Consider the following 23162-nt stretch of genomic DNA (forward strand, 5'->3'; position numbering starts at 1 on the left):
TATATATATATATATATATATATATATATATATATATATATATATATATATATATATATATATATATATTAGGGGTGTTACGATTTCTATTTTTAATCGAAATCGATCGAAATTTATGCTCAATTTCGATTATCGAATCAAAAAATAGAATCGTCGATGCTGCCACGCCCCCATGTCACGTCAGCTTGGCTTGCCAAGCGGGAAAAAAACAGGCTTGTTGAAGTGCTTGTTAAACTGCAGAAGCAGGAGACCCGTCGACAGAACTTAAACCCTCTCCTCTTTCAATGAAGTCGCCGGTGTGGAAGCATTTTGGATTTCCAGTGAGTTGTTGACAGTGTTCGTGTTGTCAACAAAAAAAACACAGTTTTGCAAGCTCTGCTATGTAGGTATTACGTACGGTTCGTCCGATAGACAACACCGGCATCGCGATCCTCCGCCCGCCCCCGTTGCAAATCCGCTCGCGAAAAGTAAACACTCAGGCCCTGTTTACACTGTCTTTGTTTTTAAATGCCATTTTAGAACGACAACGATTTGACATCCACAGTGGCGTGTAGCATTTCTGAGCAGCCCTCCTTCCTCTCTACCTCTGAAATTGCACATCACGTGACCACACAGACGTGGTTGTGCGTCTTTTATATATATATAAATATATATATATATATATATATATATATATATATATATATATATATATATATATATTAAGGGTGTCACGATCCTCCAAATCCTCGATTCGATTACATTTTCGATTCTAAAGGCACGATTCGATTCGATTTTCGATTATGAATAAATAATTAATTAATGACCAATTAATTATTTGTAGCCTACTGTTTAAACTACCTGACCTGCATGGTCTTTGATTTACCCATAAACAAATCATACAGTAAATGAATAAAGGCAAGATACACACATAATTACCACCTGTCAATCACTTTTTCTGCGGGAACACTTTTTCATGCAAACATTTGTTTGTAGAGCAAGTAGTTTGACCGTTTTCTGCTATTTAGTATTTCTAGTCATTTCTATCATAGGCGACTGAATTTGAAGTTCGAAAACAATCGCGAAAACAGACGCACTTCAGCATTTTAGAATAAGGTCAATATGTTTAAACTAGGGAAATACATTTCCTTCATTTAAATGACCCATTCAAGTACCCAAACACAATTCATTTCAGGCAGGATGCATTGATAAACGAGTGGCCAGCTCAAAGCCCTGACCTCAACCCAATTGAAAACTGGTGGAGTGACATTAAAAATGCAGCTTCTGAAGCAAAAATCCAAATTTCACGTGTACTATGGGCTGTAGTTCATTCATCCCGGTCTGAAATACCTGTTTCTTGGTGCCAGAGGCTGGCATGTATATAGTGGAGCAGAAAACTATTTCTCATTGTACCTAAGGGCTTCCATGTGTCACTCACGACAGGTTCATAAAAAAACATTTACTCAGAAGACAGTGATGGGATTATGAAAATGAAAACAAACAATGCTTGTGGCGTTTGTCTAACTAGCATTTTACAATTATGCTTTGCCTGTAGACTTGTGCCAAGAGAAAATATTATGAGGCTTAAACCAGCAGTCAGTATATCAATATCAAAAATACCCTTATGTGTATGGCTACCAGAATATGTCCAGTTCTTTTGTGTGATTTTGCATACACGTGTTCACTAAATAGTTTCCGTTACATTCATTCTTCCATGGCGGGGCGCCACGCCAAAATTCCTCCCGCCACGGCTACATTACAGCTTCTCATTCAAAACATTTTATTTTTATAATAGCGGGTGATACTCGCATCAAAACATATTAAAAGTAAGTGAATTATAACATCGCCAACTTTTCTGTAACTGTAGTAGGGCTGAGCGTCCTTTGTTTAACCCTTTAAGGTTACGTGCTGACTGACTGACTGACAGGTGCGTGATGCGCAGCAAACACGACGTATAGCCGTTTCACTTTACTTCAGGACACATTAATATCGCTCTAAAGGTCTACTAGAGACATTTATAAATATATATAAATCTAATAAATGCTGAAGACATACTCGTTACATAAACGCACTAAATCGCACTCCAGCAGCGTTTATTTGAGAGCGCACAAGAAGATCTGCGCACTCTTGAAGCGGCTTATATTTGAGGGGGCGTGCAAGAAGTTTTGTGGACGAGCAGAGGAAATCGGCGGCATTGTGTAGGCTATTACATAAATGCAATCCCGACTTCTAATTCTGCGCTCACGACATTTGTCATTGAAATATCGCCCATATCGCCCCAGGTAGTTGGTAGACCAGTGTAAAAAAAAGGCCTGGCGCCACAGCTGGAATAAAATCCTAGAGGAAACACTGCACTGCATACACAGGAATGAAACTTTACTTTCCGTAAAACCATATGCGTTGTACGTAGCATGGGGTGTATTTTGAACAATAGCCCAAAATACATTGTGGGCGATGGATCGAAATTGCTGATTTTTCTTTTGATGCCAAGAACCATGAGAATATTAAGCAGAGATAATGTTCCATTCATATATTTAGTAAAATTTCCTTCTAAATGTACCAAAAAAACTCATTGTTTTGATATATTTAATGGAATTTTGCTGCATTTAATGGTGTTTCCAGATTTTGTTTGTACGCCAAAATATTGTAATATCCTTACAAACCATACCACATCCCACACAAACACGGGGAGAACATGCAAACTCCACACAGAAATGCCAAATGGCCAAGCAGGGACTCAAACCAGTGACCTACTTGCTGTGAAGGAACAGTGCTAACCATTGAGCCAATCACGCTTAATCCAGAAGATTCCTTTAATAAAACAATTATTCATTCATTTCATTGTCAGCTTAGTCCCTTTATTAAACCAGGGTGGCCACAGCGGAATGAACCACCAACGTATGCAGCAAGATTTTATGCAGCGCATGCCCTTCCAGCTGCAACCCATCTCTGGGAAACATCCACACACACACTCATACACTATGGACAATTTAGCCTACCCAATTCACCTGTACCGCATGTCTTTGGACTGTGGGGGAAACCAGAGCACCCGGAGGAAACACACGCAAAGGCAGGGAGAACATGCAAACTCCACACAGAAACGCCAACTGATCAGGTTTAAACCAGCGACCTTCTTGCTGTGAGGCGACAGCACTACCTACTGCGCCACTGCCTCGCCATAAAACAATTAGAAATGCAGAAATGGTGTCAGCGATGAGTGCTTTATTGATCTAATTGATGTCATTTCACATTTCTATGGTGTTTGAGTTCACACAATGATATCTTCTGTTCGGCATTTATTCATTTGACTGGTTCTCCATTAACTTTCAGTCATATGTAGGTTTGTAGGTTAGACGTATTCAGTCAATGGTGAACGCCGGTCATTTCATTGCCATTAAATCGTTTCACATCATAAACTAAAGGTACAGCTGTGCATTTAAAGTAACCTAGGACTGCAATAAGGAAGGAGGATCAACTTTCATGTTTATTTATTTAATTTTTTTTCCATAAACCAGGAGCTCAAGGTTTGAATGGCTGACCTAAAAAAAAAAAAAGCATTATCTCTTCTGATGCCTACACAGCAAAATCACGGGTGTAAAATTTACAGGGATGGTGTAACATTAACAGTGTTGACATTTTTTAACACTGCATGGCAATAAAATAACATTGCTGTTGTTATTTGTAAGACAGTGTCAGAGTGAAATTGAAGTGTATTTTCGAATTACACCCACAGTGATGTAAAAAGCCACGCCTCCACTCAACACTACACCAACAGTCTGTGTCCGCCATTTTGTTTCTACTCGAGGCTGAAGACAAAGGTGAAGAAAAAGCAGATAAATCACATTCTTACACGATATAACTTAGCACTTTAAATCTACCAAGCCCAATGTGAGTAGACGTCGTGAACACCTTTGATCAATTTGTTCCTTTGTGAAGATAAATCAGAGACATGCATATACTAATTCGATACCTCGGATATTATTTGCTCTATTTGAAATTAAAGTTAGGTTACCAACGTGAATTAATTATGTGCCCATGATTTGCATAAGATGAAAGAGTGGATTAATAAATTGTGAATTCATAAAACAAATTCCTAAATTGTGGCCAGGTCAGTTAAGTTAGGTTTCACTCTTTACATCGCGCCTTCTGACCTACACGTTAAAAGTACACAGTTGTGAACTTGTGTTTCGACCACTGAGAGCCCTGCTGAAAAATCCAGCTTAAAACAGCCTAGGCTGGTTGGCTGGTTTCAGCTGGTCAGCCAAGCTGGTTTTAGAGGGATTTCCAGCCTGGTCTTTCCAGACTTATCTGCGCCAGCTCCGGGCCGCAGCGCACATTACTCACAGGCTGATTCCGGCTCGGATGCGGCATCATCGGCTCGCTTACGGCCGCCGCATCTGGCCCGATTGATTTGGGCCGTAATCTGGCAGTGAGTCCACAGGAGTCAGGCCGAGGGGTAAGTGTGGCCCAAGTGTATTTTGCTATCTGGGTAGCGTTGAATGCTAATTTTAATCAAATCAAAAAATGTACTATAACATGCGCAACGGGAACCTGAAAGAAACATTCAAAGAAGCAACTCATGTAAACCTTTTAATCATATTCTTTTTTATTCAGATTAAGGCAAATAATTTGAGTACTGACATCCCTGTAAACGTAGTGAAATTAATTTAAAGCTGCTTTTATTCAATGACAGCCTTCCTATACTGTTTACCATGCTACTTTGAAATAGCATGTAAGTATGGCTTAGTAATAAACGTAATTAATGCACGCCGCTGGCCAAACACTAACTAGCTGATGAATGACATGAACTAGTCTGCTGTTGTGACGTGGTGCGCGCGTTCGCGATCTCAGGAGGAGTGGCTTTGAATCAGTCCCTCCCCGCCGTCCAAAGATAATACGCTAAGCGATTAGCATTTTGGCAGATCACCTACCATAGATATATACACTAGATGTCGCCTGGCCTATTGTTGTCTATTGGACGGACTGAGTCAATAGCGCCGCCATCTTGGTACAGGGTAGCGCTCCTTTGAAATGAATGCGGGACCAAGGTACAGTGGAGGACTGTGGCCATCCAAAGCCAGAGATATAAACATATACACATATATCTACGATCGGGAGTTTTCCTGGATGTTAGTATGTAATTTTTTTTTCTAATTACGAAAATTAGAATTTTACATCACTTTTCTACATTGATGGATCAGTGACCGCACGGGCATTCCTGACAAAAAGCTTGTGTTTGTGTGTACAGAAATGTACTATTCACCCTCCCTGTTAAATTTGATCTGATCATGTCCTGAAACACACCTCCTCTCCTGCTTTCACTTCTCATACTGATGGAGGGAGCGAATCGTTTGTGAATGAATCCCCCGAACGACTCTTTCACTAACGTTAGCCGACAATAATACAAGTTTCTGGCAGTGCAGCATCTCGTTGTCATATTTCTTTTGCATTGTTTGCTGATTTTATTCAACAAAACTAGCATAAGCCGAGTGTTTAGTGCGAGTTGGAGCTGCTTTGCCTTATGGTGAATGCAGCAAGTGACTGTTATGATTAATAACATTACCTGATTAGCACAAAAGTTCAGAACATACAAAAACAGAAAAAAACCTAATATTACCTATGAAATGTTCTGCCTTTGTGCTTTGTTTTCTTTGTTTGCTTGTTACTACACCTGTAGACAGCGCTAAAGTCCCGCATCTTCACATAATAACACTGTGTTGACTAGTGCGTTTGAATGACACTTGTCCTGGGAGCACTGTACCAATGTGGCGGCGCTATTGACGAATGCTCAGGGTCCCTATGCGATATCTAGTGTATATATCTATGATCACCTACTACACCTATAATAATAATAATAATATTGTTGATAGTATTAATAATAATAAAAATACTCTTTGTTCAATTAAACAATGTATTTAATATGGAATTTAAATACATTTTCAAAGTAATAGGGAAAAAAATAATTATACAGCAACCCCAAAACAGTAAAAGTTGGGACTGTGGAAAACACAAATAAATAAAGAATGTAGGGATTTCTAAATTTACTTTGACTTTTGTATGTTATTGCAGACAATACAACAATCATTATTTGTATCCTCGTTATTTTATTTTATTGTTGTTGTTTTTATTCTAGCCGAAATAAATCAAATACAAAATCTTTCTCCAGAAGAAAAAACATTATAGGAAATACTGTGAAAATTTCCTTGCTCTGTTATCTGGGGAATATTCTAGAAAAAAAAAGAAAACACACAGAAGGGCGAATCATTCTGACTTCAACTCTATATGTGTGTGTCTGATCTGTATCAGGCAGGTGTGTGAGAGCTTTCCTCGTCTGGGAAACGGGCTGTAGTTGATTGACAGTCAGCCTGTTGTTTCACACATGGATCTGTTTAGCGGAGAGAAATCCCGCAACTCCTCATATCTGTCTCAGACTTCTCAGACTCCCGTCGGTATCCATTGCTGAGCATTTCCAGCACGTGGGCGCAAACAAAAAGCCTTTTGGACGAGAGGTGGGCTTTTCCAGCACGCTGTAGATGAACATAACGCTCAGGGTTATTGTAATTCCTGTACAGCTCAGAGTCCATGTGTTCTTCCGAGACTCTTGCAGACACTGAAGGACAGATTCAGTTACACAACAGCAGAAACGTGACTTCATGTCCTAGAACATCTATTGTTCAGCTGCTGGCATTATTAAAGGCTCCTGGGTGAAGATTCCCAAAACTGTGTAAAATGGCCAGAAGACTGACGTTTGACCTCTCTCTTCTTTCTCTCTCTCTCTCTCTTTCTCTCTCTCTCTCTCTTTGAAGAAGTTCATTCAATCATTTTCTTTTCAGCTTAGTTGCTTTATTAAGGCTGATTTATACTTCTGTGTCAAACGCCGGCGTATGCTACGGCGCTGACGCATAGCCCTTCGCCGTGGCCGTCGGCGTGGCTGACGTGCACCTCTCAAAAATTGTAACTACACGTCGCAACGACGCGTTGCTCAAGCTCTGTGATTGGTCGGCTTGGTAGCGCTGACGAGTCTGGGCGGGACCGAGAGCCGCGCGAATGGCGCGAGCGATTGTTTACAAGTGTGGAGTCCCGTGAAGGAGCTCCGGATAGAAAGTTTTGTTTTGTGTTTACCTCATAGTTAAAGTTGTTGCACGTCCGCCGGTTCCTGCCTCAAAATGAGCGAGTTTAAGTCACTTGTACAACCAGAAAGTGTTCAGGAAACGCAAAACAGAAGCAAAGAAACTCGATACAGAGGAATATTAACACCTCACTGCCAACTAGCGTTTCGGAAGTGTTAATGCAGACCAACAGAAACACACGCAGAAGTATAAAGGCTGATTTATACTTCTGCGTCAAACGCCGGCATATGCTACGGCGCTGACGCATAGCCCTTCGCCGTGGCCATCTCCGTCACTGACGTGCACCTCTCAAAAAATGTAACTACACGTCGCAACGATGCGTAGCGTAAGCTCTGTGATTGGTCGGCTTGGTAGCGCTGACGAGTCTGGGCGGGACCGAGAGCCGCGCGAATGGCGCGACGCCGCGCGAGCGATTGTTTACAAGTGTGGAGTCCCGTAAAGGAGCTCCGGATGGAAAGTTTTGTTTTGTGTTTACCTCATAGTTAAAGTTGCTGCACGTCCACCGGTTCCTGCCTCAAAATGAGCGAGTTTGAGCCACTTGTACAACCCGGAAGTGTTCAGGAAAAGCAATAAAGTAGCGAAGAAACTCGACACAGAGGAACATTTACACCTCACTGCCAACTAGCGTTTCAGAAGTGTTAATGCAGACTGACAGAGACAGCAGCAGAAGTATAAATGCACAGCTGTGCGCGTTGCCTGCGCCGTGAGTTACGCCGGTCACGCAGAAGTATAAACCAGGCTTTAATCTGGGGTCTCCACAGAGGAATGAACTACCAAGTTATACAGCATATGTTTTACACAGCGGATGCACTTCCAGCTGCAACCCATCACCGGGAAACATCAAATATACACTACGGATAATTCAACCTACCCAATTCACATATAGCGCATGTCTTGTGGGGAAAACCGGAGCACCCGGAGGAAACCCACGCGAACACGGGGAGAACATGCAAACTTCACATAAAATCGCCAACTGGACCAGCCGGGGCTCGAACAAGCAACCTTCTTGTTGTGAGGCGACAGCGCTACCCACTGTGCCACTGCACCGCCTCCAAAGAAGTTAATTATTTTAATAACAATAATTATTATTATTAATAAGTTATTTGATGATAATAGTATTAATATTTCGTAATTATTTAATAATAATGAATGTTTTTTTGTTCTTTAAAGTGATGAGAATAAATCCAACACAATCTCACGGCAATTCGTAACTTTTTCATTTAGTGGCTAATTCGTATGAATTCGTACGATCTAATTCGTACAATTTAGTACGATTTGCTTATCCCCCAATGGAGGTTGGGGTTAGGGGTGGGGTTAGGTGCCACACCTCCTTTTTAAAATCGTACCATTTTGTACGACTGAACTCGTACGAATTGGCACGAATTAGCCACTAAACGTAAAATACATACGTTTTCTCGTGAGATCAGGCTGAATAAATCATGCTTAATATTTAAAGGTGCAGTAGGTGATTGTCTTCAGAAACATTTTTTGTTGTGCTGGTTGAAAGTCTCTTCACAGTTCAATAGTAATGATTAAAGTAAATGATCTAAATGTGTTTATTTGTATTTTTATATTCAGGGTGAGGCATAAAACTAAAAATGTTCATCCAATTAAATATTGCCGGGCCGACTTTTCCCATAATTCCTATAAGTATTGGACTTTGTATACAGTATACAGGACTTTGTAACGTGTGCAGAAAGTGGTTTTGCATCGTCTTATTCAAATATACATGGGCGTCCCTGGATTAGAAGACAGCATATTGTGCTTCAAAATCTCTATTTACTTTTCAGCATCAATGGGCATCACAGAAGTCAAATTTACCTTTGGCAAGGGCACTGACACTACTCCATACCAAGATAGACCTTGGCTTTTGGATTTGTTGCAGGTAACAGTCTGAATCATCCTTTTTTCCCTCTGGTCTGGAGCACACAGCATCCATTTCTCCCCCCAAAAAATACCTGAAATGCTGATTCACGTGACCACAGTATGTGCTTTCACTGTGTGATGGTCCATCCCAGATGCCACGGATCCCAGAGAAGTTGACCGCACTTCTGGACACTGTTAACATAGGGCTTCCTTTTGGCAAAGCACAGTTTTAACTGCCATATGTGGATGTAAGTATGCATTGTGGTACTTACCAAAGTTTGGCAAAGTAGTCCTGAGCCCATGTGGTGATATCGCTTAGGCTTGTGCCTCTGTCCTTTACACACTGAAGTTCCTCCAGATTCCTTGAATCTTTTAATGATGTTCTGCACTATTGAAGGTGAAATATCCAAATGTCTTCTTATCTTTCTTTGAGGAACATTGTTTTTAAACATTTTAATCATTTTTTCAAGTATTTCTTGGCAAACTATCCTCATCCCATCTTTGCTCCTAAAGGACTAGACCCTTCTTGGATGCTGCTTTTGTACCAAATCATAATTACAATCACCTGTTGACATCCCCTGTTTCACATCACATCATTATTTAACCCATTTATCTGATTACAAGCCCTAAACTGCTCCTGTCCCAACCTTTTTTTTTTCATTTGTTGCAAGAAACAAAATTGGAATATGTGTTTATTTTAGGGGGGAAATCATGAGGAACAATGACTGTTGTACTATCTGCAATAAAGTACAAGTCAAAGTAAATTTAGAAATCACAGCTTTCTTTTTATAATAAGCTTTTTCCATACTGACAACTTTTTTTCTGATTTTGGTTTATAATAATAAACTAAAATACTAAATAAATATTATTATTATTAATATAATTATGAAATAATAACACTAATAATATTTAATAATGATAATAATAAATATATTCTTTATTCCTGCCAAAGCATCTAAACAAGAACTGCAAAATGGAATATAATCTTCAATGTAATAAAAAAATACAATTAAATAAAATTGAATAATAATTTTAAAAAAACTAAACCATGAATAATAACCAATGTTAATTATTTAATATCACCACATTCTCTCTCATCAATGTTTACAATATGGAATATAATTACATTTTCAAGGTACTGAAAAAATAAAATTAATATTACAAATACCAAAATTTAATAAACAGAAATTTAATAAAAACTTGTATATAAATCTAAATAATAATTTTTGAATTTAATAGTTATTTAATGATAACAAATGTTTCTCTCTCTGTCTCACTCACACACACATGTACGTCATGTGTATTCTCAGTGTTTCTGGAAGTGTCAGATCAGATGGAGTGTGTCCTCAGGATGTGTGTGGATCAGTGTGAGTCACGAGGAAACACCACAGCTGGCAGTATTGATGAAGAGCCCATAAAACATGAGCCACCGTTTTCTTTAATCAGTGTTGAAACTGAAGCATGACTGATGCTTTCAGGGAGTCGAAGAGATCTTGCAGCTGCTGTCAGCATTAGATCCCAAAAGAGCTTTTCAAAAAAAGATGATAATGTAGATCTTTGATCAACAACTTTTAAAGTAATTCAGTTACAGTAAAATCTGTGAGGAAAAGACATCCGGTCTATTAAATAAACAAACAAGAGGCGCTTCATTACCCAAATAACGTGTGTTTTGACCAGTGCTTCATTTGTGAAATGCAAGGTCCCGGAACAGATCGGGGTGACTGATCCGACATGTTACCCAAGGATGGAGTGGGGGGAGGGGGGTAGTGTTGGTGCGATGGATCCCGGAGACCTGCTGCGAACGAAAGTGAGCGGGGCGGGTGTGTCGCGGACGAAAATGATTAACACAATTTAAACTCGGATTATTTTGGCATATTATTGGCTTCATATGGTTTAGTCAACGCAATCTCACGGCATTTCGTAACTTTTTAATTTAGTGGCTAATTTGTATGAATTCATATTATCTAATTCGTACAATTTAGTACGATTTGCTCATCACCCAGTGATGGTTGGGTTAAGGGTGGGGTCTGGTTCCCACACCTCCTTTTAAAAATCGTACAATTTGTACGAATTAGCCACTAAACTGACAAAATGCAAAATACTTACGCTTACCTGTAAGATCAGGCTGGGTTTGGTCGGCAATATCTTGTCATTCCACTTGAGCTAGATGGACACGTCACTGCTGAAGCTGGATTTTTACTTTTGCCTGGCGACACATCGTGCACCTACGCTGACTGCGCGCGCACCTCACGAAACAGACAAAGCTTTTATACTCGCCGCGTTCGCCATTGTGATACTCTTTAAAACGATAGGGGGTGCTCAAAAGAAACCCACACTTTTTGATTTAGTGGCTAATTTGTATGAATTCATATTATCTAATTCGTACAATTTAGTACGATTTGCTCATCACAAAATGACAGTTGGGATTAGGGATGGGGTTTGGTTGCCACGCCTCCTTTTTAAAATCGTACAATTTGTAGGAATTAGCCACTAAACTGACAAAACGCAAAATACTTACGTTTCCTTGTAAGATCAGGCTGGGTTTGGTCTGCAATATCACGCCATTTCACTTGAGCTAGATGGACACGTCACTGCTGAAGCTGGATTTTTACTTTTGGCTGGCGCCACATCGTGCACCTCCGCTGACTGCGTGCGCACCTCACAAAACAGATGAGACTTTTATTCTCGCCGCGTTCGCCTTTGTAATATTCTTTAAAACGACAGGGGGAGCTCAAAAGAAACCCACCGTAAAATCAGACGGATAAACGGAGAAGTAGGAAGTTTCCAGAACTACTTCACATTATTAATATCATTCAGTATTTTTAAGCTGATTATTTTTATTGTTTTTATAAATTATTTTAATGATTTTAAGGATTTTTATAACCATTCAAGATTTTTTTAAATCAAACTTTGATGCATCACTTGCTTTTGTTTATATCTCAGACAGTTTTACCTATTAAAGTTGACTAAGTACACTTGCTAAATAAAATACAGATGTTTTTGAGATTTAAGCCTGGTTTATACTTCTGCGTCAAGTGATCGGCGTGACCCACGGTGCGCGTAGCCGTGCATTTATACTTCTGTGTGCTGTCTCTGTTGCTCTGCAATAACACTTCCGAAACACTAGTTGGCAGTGAGCTGTTTATGTTCCTCTGTGTCGAGTTTCTTCGCTGGTGTTTAGTTTTTTCTGAACTCTTCCTTAATGTACAAGTGGCTCAAACCTGCTCATTTTAAGGCAGGAACCGGCGAACGTGTAACAAAACTTTCCATCCGGAGCTCCTTCCCGGGACTCAACACTTGTAAACAATCGCTCCATTGGGCTCGGTCACGCCCAGAATCGTCAGCGCTACCAAGCAGACCAATCACAGAGCTTGCGCTACTTTAAGATACAGTAAAAATCCTGTATTTACTCTTACAGCACCTTTATCTGGCTGTATATGTATTTACAGAATTACATGTGTATATTTACAGCAACATGTACAGTAATTTTCACAACGTGACTTTAAAATACAGTAACATGCCGTAGAACGGTCCTACAGTGAAATATAGTTTATATTACAGTAAAATACTGTGTAATCTGCATTTTCTAGACAATATTATCTTGTTTTCAGAAATAATGAGTCAAAATTAAGTGAGTTTTTCCTTAAAAATGAGACAAATAATCTGAAAAGGAGGAACTACGTAAAATAATTTAGGTTTTACTTTAAAATAGCATGAATTTGCTAGTTTTAAGAAAAAAAAAACACGTTTTTTTTTTTACTTTTGAAGACAAGACAATTAATTGTACTTGTCTAGACTTTAGAAAATGCTTTTCGATTTAATACCTTTGAGATATTTGGACTAGAAACAAGACAAAAACCAGCCTGATCTCATGAGGAAACGTAAGTATTTTACATTTTGGCAGTTTAGTGGCTAATTTGTACGAATTCGTACGAGTTCAGTCAGTGGCGTAGCGCAAAATGCGGAGGCCCCCCTGCAGGGATCGCTGACGGGGCCCCCTGATGAAGAGGGGGGGGGGGGGGGGGAGATACGTCATACGTCAATTTGCATATCAATGACGTCATAACGTTTTACCGTTTCTGTTTGTTTAACAACCTATGGTTAATAAAGGGGTATTGATAATTGCACTACACTTAATATAATTATGTTTATTTAACTAAATTTATTGCTGTTTGAATACAGTATAGATATGTAGTGAATGTGCAGTAATCTCTCATATGTACAAATCCAGACAAGTTCAGAAACTGTCACTAAAATATCTGTGATTGTGAAAAAGAAAATAATAAACGGTCCAATTAAATTGTTAAAATATAGTAGAAGTAGATCGGTTTGACTGTACAAGGGAAATACCTTCACACTGCCTGTGCTAAATCATTTGTCGTCGGTACGCAGAGGGGTGATCTCAGTAGGGACGGTACAGTATGGACATGACAGTCTTAAAAAATCTCCAATAACACACAAAAAAATTGCTAGATTTGTCGCTAGGGGGGTCTGAAAAGTCGCTAAATCTAGTGACAAAGTCGCTAAGTTGGCAACATTGGCGGCAAGCAATCAGAATGAAGTAGTCCACCGCTTGAGAGGTGTTCAGAGAACACAGACGTGTGAACTTTGGTTCCAACCACAGTTGTTCCCAAGAGTTTGCGTTTGCCGGTGGATTTTCAATTATTGAAAATCGCGACAACCCGGGGCCCCCTAATCACGCCCCCCCCCCCCCCGGTGCATGCCCTGCGGGCCCGTCTGCTACGCCACTGAGTTCTGTAGTACGAAATTGTACAATTTTAAAAAGGAGGCGTGGCACCTAATCCCACCCCTAAACCCAACTGCCATTGGGTGATGAGCAAATGGTACTAAATTGTACGAATTAGATTGTACAAATTCATACAAATTAGCCTCTAAATCAAAAAGTTACGACTTGCCATGAGATTGCATTGTAAAAACTCAAGACTGTGAAAGAGTCAGTGTAACTTTACTCAGACTTCAACAATGTGTGTAGTTTTTACACAGTTAATCATAAAAAATAAATCTTGATGGCACATTTGTCGAATCATTTAACATTTATCTTAATAAAATTAGCAAAATGCATTTTTACAATTATTTTTTGACATTTTGTATTATATTGTTTATTTATTTTTAAACTGACTAATATGGATTGTGACAAAATATGCCATCTGATCTAATATTTACACACTATTTATGACTTCAGATACATTCTTATTGTATTTGAAATCCATATAACATTCAGATTCAATTCAATTAGTTTTAATATAAGTACCAGTAATAATTTCATATTTTATTTTAAGTGATTATGGCTTTTTTCTCAGCTATAAATATATTAACCATTCATACACTACTGCAAATAAATAATAGTTTATTTGGATTTTGAAGAACAAAAAAACATGATTGTTTAAATAAAATCCAGCCATAAACGCAACCGTCAGACTGATGTAAAAAAATATTTAAACTTGCATCTCAGTAAGTTCATATTAAAACCAATTATAATAATACTACAATAATAATAATGTATAATTTGTTTGTGAAATACGCATTTGACTACAAAACATTATTAAATAACAATGGATTCTCTCTGCACTGGGTTTATTATTGACATGTTATACATATTAGTGCAGTCAGCTTTTATATTGAGGAAAAAAAATATGAAAATGTTCCGTTATTTATTATTTTTATCACAATACACTCTCAGAAATAAAGGTACAGAAGCTGTGACTGGGGTGGTACCTTTTCAAAAGGTACACAATTGTACCTAAAAGGTTCATATTAATACGTCAGTCCCAACCCTGATCAAACACACCTGAACCAATTAATAGTACCCGAAGCAGCACTTGATAATTACAAGCAGGTGTGTTTGGTCAGGGTTGCAACTGAAATGTGCAGGAAGGTAGCACTACAGGAACAGGGTTGGTGACCCGTCTAAAATTTGTAGGTACTAATATATACTTTTGAGGTACTAGTATGGACCCTTCAAGTACAAATGTGTAGCTTTTGAAAAGGTACCACTCCAGTGAAGGCTGTATCTTCATTTCTGAGAGTGTAGAAACAGATGACGATCGCTTTCACGGTTCACCGAATGATTAACAGAACTTCTGAAAATGTGATGCTGCTGCCGCCTGCTGGTGTTTCTCAGGTATGGTCCAATTTATTAGTTTGGCTTGTGTTTTTTTATTTTTTATGTCGGCACTCATCTTAAGCGACTTGAAAACCTCACGTTTGATCTCCTAGCTCATGTTCAAATTATATGGCGATAGTAATTCAATATGTCGTGATCATAAACATGTACAGTAGGGGAGAATGGGGTAATGTGACACCCCCCTCTAGGCAACGAATTTTATGTATCACTCTATAACAATTTTGTTTTCAAGCCCCTTCCATTTCCCCTCTACCATAAAGGACAGGAATTCATAGAGCTGTGGAAAGCATTTTTTCCACATTTTTTTTTTCCATGTAAAAGTAATTTTTCTTCCCGTCAACTTAACTATTGTGCCAAAGCAAAATGATTCAAGGAGAAAAACTGGTCCCACTTTATATTAAGTGTCTTTAACTACTATGTACTTGCATCAAAAATAAATACAATGTGCTTACTGTGTTTATGATGTATTTGAGAACACTTGTGGTGCTTTTGAGATAAGATAGAGGTTGGGTTATGAACAGGTTTGGTGGCATGTAAAGGTGGGTTAAGGTGTAAGGGATGATCAACAGTGTATTTACAAATGTAATAACAAAAGTTAATTACAGATGTAATTACATACTTGTATTTAATCAAGCATAAGTACACAGTAAATACATGTATTTACACAATAAGTACATAGTAACAAACTATTAATTCCTGTGTAAATACATATTAGTTAGGGCCACTTAATATAAAGTGGGACCGAAAAACTTATAAATGTTGATGAACTATCAACATATAAAACCATGTGATGATGCTAGCTGAAGATTAGCCTGAATAACAAAAAAAATGAGACATAAGGCACAAGTTACATTTAGTCTACCTATGTAATTTTAGCTCACTTAAAGGAGAGCAAATGTAAAAAGTGTCTCGCTTTACCTGGCGTGACATATCCAATATTACTTCTCAATGATAAGGATGATAAATCATTATTTTTTCTTCAGCTGAGTCCCCTTTATTCATCAGGGTTTGCCACAGCGGAATGAACCGCCAACTTATCCAGCATATTTTACACAACGGATGCCCTTCCAGCTGCAACCCAGTACTAGGAAACATCCATACACACTCATTTACACACATACACCACGGGCAATTTAGTTTGTTCAGTTCACCTATAGCACACGTCTTTGGACTGTGCCACCCGGTGTGGTCTTCTGCTGCTGTAGCCTATCCGCCTCAAGGTTGGACGTGTTCTGCGTTCAGAGATGCTCTTCTGCAGACCTCAGTTGTAACGAGTGCTTATTTGAGTTACTGTTGCCTTTCTATCATCTCCAACCAGTCTGGCCATTCTCCTCTGGCATCAACAAGGCATTTGCGCCCACAGAACTGCCGCTCACTGGATTTTTTCTCTTTTCGCATCATTCTCTGTTAACCCTAGAGATGGTTGTGCGTGAAAACCCCAGTAGATCAGCAGTTTCTGAAATACTCAGACCAGCCTTTCTGGCATCAACAACCATGCCACGTTCAAAGTCACTTAAAACACCTTTCGTCCCCGTTCTGATGGTCAGTTTGAACTGCAGAAGATCGTCTTGACCACGTCTACATGCCTAAATGCGGTGAGTTGCTGCCATGTGATTGCCTGATTAGAAATTTGCATTAACAAGCAGTCAGACAGGTGTACCTAATAAAGTGGCCGGTGAGTGTTTATTACTATACATTGCCTTTTAGCACTTGTGACCTTTCACATTTTACCCTCTAAATATGCTCGCGTGTGCACATATTAGTAGGTCAAGTGTACAGTGCGTTGGTCTTCAGAGGAACTAAGAAATATGACAGTCGTTTTCATGTTAGCTGAGTAGCTGTATATAATCAAAGTAGGATAATGAAGCATGAGCACACATTGCTTTGCATCTCATAAACACGACCAAGCCTTAAAAACACACTCTGGACCACCCCTTTAAGAAATCAAAAACACAAGCAGAGCTGCTATAATAGATGTTTATTTCAGCATGATCTGGCAACCACTACAATGGCATCGACCTCCGGAAATTAATACTAATAAAAAGGATAATGAAAGAATGGCACTCGACTACACACATTTATAAAATGGAAACCAATATTCTCTATACACTAAAGTATGTACATCTTTGATAAATTAAACAAATACTGCGTCGCTTTAATATTTCGCTTGTAGAATAACTGCTAGACTGATGGAAACCCGAGAAATGAAGGGACAACAGAAAGAGTGAGTGGAGAAATGTGAGCAGGCACTGAGGACTGACTGACCGCGTCTACACCAGTAACACATGTGGAATAATCGGCCATCTTGGGACAGTCAACACACCATCACTCATTGTAAAACTCTAGGCAGATGTGTTGGTCTTTAGAGTTAAAATGCTACAAAATGGAGGAACCTCTCACAAAAATGTTGTGTTTTTCGACTCAATATTACAGATTGTTTAACCGATTAATGTCATGTTGATGTTTTTTTTTGTTTTTGATCTCAACTTGCTTTAAATTTGTGTGAAGTGTATTAGAGATACAGACATTAGCTGCGTCCCAAATCGCATACTTATGCACTATTTTACGCCATTTTGTAGTATAAATAGTGTAAGTAGTGTGTTCACATTGAAAACTCTCAAAATAATAAGTGCACTTTAATTACCCGGATGATGCACTCATTCAGCCGCTAAAATGAAGTGTGTAATGATGGACACTTCACGCACTCAACGACCGCAGGTTTGCTTACGTAGCGGAAGGGGCGGAGCGATCGGACGCACATGTTGAATAACTTTATTTATTTTGGATAGTGAAAGCAAAATTCTCCTACGAGAGTGATTATAGCGCCTCCGGATGGTAAATGCGGCAATACTCACGGCAGGTATTACTTGATAATTCAGTCGTTTATTTCACTGATTTGGCAACAGTCAAACGTCATCAGGGAAACGGTTTGAATTTCCGCTTAGTAAAAAAACATTAGTGTGCCATTTGGGACAGCACTACATACATATACTATCCTGTTGAGTGTGTAAGTGCATAAGTACATAGTGCATGAGTGCATAGTGTATAGTGTGCCATTTGGGACGCAGCTATTAAGTCTTGAATTGTGATTGGGCTAAACCAGGGGTGGCCAAACTCGGTTCTGGAGGTCCGGTGTTCTGCAGATTTTAGCTCCAACCCCAATCGGACACACCAGGGCAAGCTAATCAAGCTCTTACCAGGCTTTCTAGAAACTTCCTTGCAGGCAAATTGGAGCTAAAATCTGTAGGACACCAGGCCTCCGAACCGAGGTTTGGGCACCTCTGGGCTAAATCATCTACCTAAGTCTATCGCAGATATAGGTAATCATACATGTGCATAAATACAGCTGCAGGTCAACGTACATTCAGAAACACCACAGACTGGCTTTGACTGTTCCAATATGGCGGATGACTTGCATTATGAGCCTATAAAAACAGATGCTAATGAGGCATTTATTTTCTGTTTGTTTATGTCGAAGGTAGCGCTTCAAAGTAGCACTTTTTAAACAATCATGATTTATCGAATACAAAATAAAAGTTTTGATCTACATAATGATTTTGTTTGTACTATGTATGTTTAGCTAGAAATGCATCAAAGTCCCTTTAAGGCAAGTAATTTCACTCGGCGTCCTCTCGAGTAGTATGTTTTAATGGGGAAACATCAAATTCTCCAAAACTACTTGCCAAGCTGACGATTACATTTCATATTAGGAATAATCAATAAAATTAAACAGCAGCTGTATATTTAGCTTCATTTCATAATGTTCGTATCACACGAAATCTGCAGAAACTCACGTCTGGTCCAAGCTCCAGTTGTCATTCTATAGGAATCGCTGATTGGCTTCTGTACTAGAAGGCGGGCTTTATTCGCCATTTAGCGATTGCTGATTGGCTCCTGTACTAGAAGGCGGGCTTTTATCGCCATTTAGCGATTGCTGATAGGCTACTATACTGGAAGGCGTGCTTTATTTGCAATATAGCGATCTTTGATTGGCTCCTGTACTAGATGGCGGGCTTTATTTGCCATATATCAATTGCTGATTGGCTCCTGTACTAGAAGACGGGCTTTATTTGCAATATAGTGATCTTTGATTGGCTCCTGTACTAGAAGGCGGGCTTTATTTGCCATATATCAATTGCTGATTGGCTCCTGTACTCGAAGGAGAGCTTTATCTGCCATTTAACGATCACTGATTGGCTCCTGTACTAGAAGGCGGGCTTTATTCACCATATAGCAATCGCTGATTGACTCCTGTACTAGAAGGCGGGCTTTATTCGCCATTTAGCGATCGCTGATAGGCTCCTGTACTAGAAGGCAGGCTTTATTCGCCATTGAGCGATCGCTGATTGGCTCCTGTACTAGAAGACGGGCTTTATTTGCAATATAGCGATCTTTGATTGGCTCCTGTACTCGAAGGTGGACTTTATTCGCCATTTAGCGATTGCTGATAGGCTCCTGTACTAGAAGGCGTGCTTTATTTGCAATATAGCGATCTTTGATTGGCCCCTGTACTAGAAGGCGGGCTTTATTTGCAATATAGCAATCGCTGATTGGCTCCTGTACTCAAAGGAGAGCTTTATTTGCCATTTAGCGATCGCTGATTGGCTCCTGTACTAGAAGGCGGGCTTTATTTGCCATATAGCAATCGCTGATTGGCTCCTGTACTAGAAGGCGGGCTTTATTCGCCATATATCAATCGCTGATTGGCTCCTGTAGTAGATGGAGAGCTTTATTCGCCATATAGCGATTGCTGATTGGTTCCTGTAGTAGAAAGCGGGCTTTATTCAACAGATAGCGATTGCTAATTGGGTCCTGTACTAGAAGGCGGGCTTTACTCGCCATATAGCGATCGCTGATTGGTTCCTGTAGTACAAGGAGAGCTGAACAGTATTACTGCTTCGGGATATTTCAGACATATGGCCAAATTAGATAATTAAGTGGAGCAAAGCCACACCACATGCAACTTGATCTTCCATTGTTAAATGAATTTAATTAAAAGTGCGCAACATTTTTACGCTAGAAAGCATGTTTAATGTGGGAATGTAACTGATATATGCTGCAACAGCCGCTTTAAATACAAGATCACTGTAGCGAATTTAGACGCTCTCGCTGCCAGAGCTCAAGGCAGACAGCATTGTCGCCAGGGTGGCCAGAGCGACCTTTTGACGCTTTCACCGCCTTTGGTGTGAACGCAGTTACCTTTCTCTCCAGTAGCAGAAACAAGCAACTACAGATTTAAGCTCATTTCTGCCACAGATTCCAAAATAAATCACAATCACGCCTGTGTTCACACAATTCAGCAACAGTGACCTTTATTTCAGTGTTTCACAACCCTGTTCCTGGAGGAACACAACCAACAGTGCATATTTCGGATGTCTCCCTTATCTGACCCATTAACTTCAGGTTTTGGAGTCTCTTCTTCTGTTCTGCTGAGTTGATTTAGATGTGGTTGAAAACGTGTGAGTTGTGCCTTCAGGAACAGGTTTAAGAACCACAGCTTTGTTTATTTACGCTATCCTGTTACAGAAATGGGTTGCCATGTACATCCGTTTTGTGTCCAGTGTAAACCGACTGCCTGATTATAATTGGATGTGTTGTTTTGAGTGTAGACGCGGCGTGAGGTCAGCCTTTACGGACACTGAGTGACTGTTAGGCACATTTATTCATCGTATGAACAGCGTTTCATTCAGAGGCCTTAACACTGACCTCTTATCAAATAAAAACATCACCATCTGTTAATCTCTGCTCTGTCCGTCTGAGAGGTAGTACCAGTGCTTGACCATGACATCCCATAATCCTTATTGAACAGAACGTCTGTCAATATTCAATTCGTCGCGCTTCAGGATGCCTAGAAAACAAACACAAACACCAACAAAAAGATCCCCTCTGCAGAAGATTGACGTCGTCTTTCTTTTTTTGTTCTATTACAACTCACAGATGTCTGTTTTTACAATTAAACACACAAATAAACCTCTGAGCGCGAAGCTGCTTCTTTGAAAATAAAAAAGGATGTAAAAATACACTTATTGCCTGTACATATCAAAGCACGAACGGAAATCGTCCTTTGCTTTCGTTTTGGTTTCCACATTCTGTCAGACCTGCTGATTTCAGATAATGAACACAGAGAGAAACGGGAAGAAAGAAAGAGCAGATTTGGTTAAGCATGAGGAGTAAATGTTCTCTTTGGGGCTTTCAAGGAAGCAGTCGCAAGGAAACGCCAACTGGCTCCCTTCACACACACACACACACAAACACACAGGCACACTCTTGAGGAGAGCTGTCAAGAGTCTCTGATCTTGTGTTTCTCTCTCTGTCTCTACTCGTCTCAGTCGTTCAGCAGCTGTTCTAGTGTCTCTTCATCGATGACACCTTCTTCTTCCTGGCCGCCAGCATCTCGTAGAAAGGATCTCGACTGATGGCCGCTCTGAACACAGAAACAAAGAAGGTTAGAGGATAAAATAAGACACGTAACATTCATTAGAGCAGTGTTTCCCAACATATGGAGTCTCTTCTAAGGGCGCACTCACATTATGCTATCCAAACCATGCTCAGGCCTATTTCCCAGATCGTTTGAAAAGTGTGAGTGCTCCAAATTGGGCTCAGGCACGATTCAGTTGGCCAGCCCTGGTCCACTTGGAAGAAGTGTGCCAGAGCACGGTTCACTTGGGTTCAGGCGCGGTACACTTGTAGTGTAAGTGCATAGCGCACCTGAGCCCAAAACTGAAGACGAAACGTGACTTTTAAGGTACTGTTTCTCTCTCTCTCTCTCTCTCTCTCTCTCTCTCTCTCTCTCTCTCTCTCTATATATATATATATATATATATATATATATATATATATATATATATATATATATATATATATATATATATATATATATCAGGGCTCAACAATAAGGACTGCCCGGTGGCCCAGGGCCAGCGTGAGAGAGGCTTGGGACAGTAGACAGGATCATTACTGGCCCGATTAGGACAATGCTGCCTTGTCACTAACATTTAATTTGTTTGCGACTATTTCACTTATGTGCATTTTAAGTTTGTGCTTTTAAGGTGTTAAACACTTCCTTCTCAATGAAGTCGTAAACACCATATTGCTTTCCGGTTCCGCTTATCTGGTTTGATGTTTTGAGCATGCTATTTTTTTCCACAACCTGGGAACAACCAGTACAGAGAAGAAATGGCAACATGGCACCAACATCAAATTATAAGGCTAAAAGAAAATGCCTGTTTCTTATGTCTTGGAAGCAGAAATTTACGTGTAAACAACGCGACAAAAAAAATGAAGTGATGTTTTGCACTGTTTGCCCACAGTCAGCCCACCTTTTGTTAAATAATTTCAAACCGCAATAAAATACCTTCACATTTTTCATACTGCTCTTTTTGTCAATAACACTTTTATTAATGTTTTTTTTAAGTTTTTTAAGTTTTCAAATTCTAGATTCACAGACTTTATTTTTGACACATTATTTAAAATATGCAGCTGAAAAATAGCTATTAACCTTTTTTTTTTTTTGGTGGGGCCAGTAAAAATTTTGGCAGGGCAAGTAAAAATCTAAACCACTGGCCCGATCAGACCAGTAGAAAAAATTCATAGCGTTGAACCCTGTATATATATATATATATATATATATATATATATATATATATATATTTTCAAGAAACGACTAAAAACTCAACTATTTAGTCTCCACTTCACTTCCTAATCTGCAATTGCCTCTTTGAATATCACACTAATTGTACAAAAAAAAAAAAAAAAAAAAAAAAAAAACTACTAACACTTCCCTTCTTAGACTTTACAGACCTGAAACTTGCCTTTAGTACTTATTCATTGTTGCTCTTAGTTGTGTAAATTGCTTCCTTGTCCTCATTTGTAAGTCGCTTTGGATAAAAGCGTCTGCTAAATGACTAAATGTAAATGTAAATGTAAATATATATATATATATATATATATTAATACTTTATTTATAAGGATTTTTTTAATGTAGATTTGTTTTTAATGTAGATTTTTTTTTTTACATTTGCAAAAAACAGAAAAAAAAACTA

General features: G+C 39.2%; 1 protein-coding gene across 23 annotated transcripts in view; it reads right to left on the reverse strand.

Moving 5' to 3' along the window:
- Nucleotides 1-17083: 17083 nt before the first annotated feature.
- cyth1a (cytohesin 1a) overlaps nt 17084-23162 on the reverse strand; it is a 102632-nt gene continuing 96553 nt past the window's right edge. For 8 of the 23 annotated variants that reach the window (XR_015479519.1, XR_015479512.1, XR_015479515.1 and 5 more), the window contains exon 13: nt 17084-21544. Coding sequence is in view for 4 of the 23 variants with exons in the window: in NM_001441640.1 (NP_001428569.1) it covers nt 21466-21544 (79 nt within the window). In the remaining 19 variants the exon portion in view is untranslated. The remainder of the gene's footprint in view (nt 21545-23162) is intronic. The other 15 variants (XR_015479521.1, XR_015479506.1, XR_015479514.1 and 12 more) reach the window with 4 other exon arrangements.

This window comes from Danio rerio, chromosome 3, assembly GCF_052040795.2.
Source record: "Danio rerio strain M-AB ecotype USA chromosome 3, GRCz13ab, whole genome shotgun sequence".
Taxonomy (NCBI): domain Eukaryota; kingdom Metazoa; phylum Chordata; class Actinopteri; order Cypriniformes; family Danionidae; genus Danio; species Danio rerio.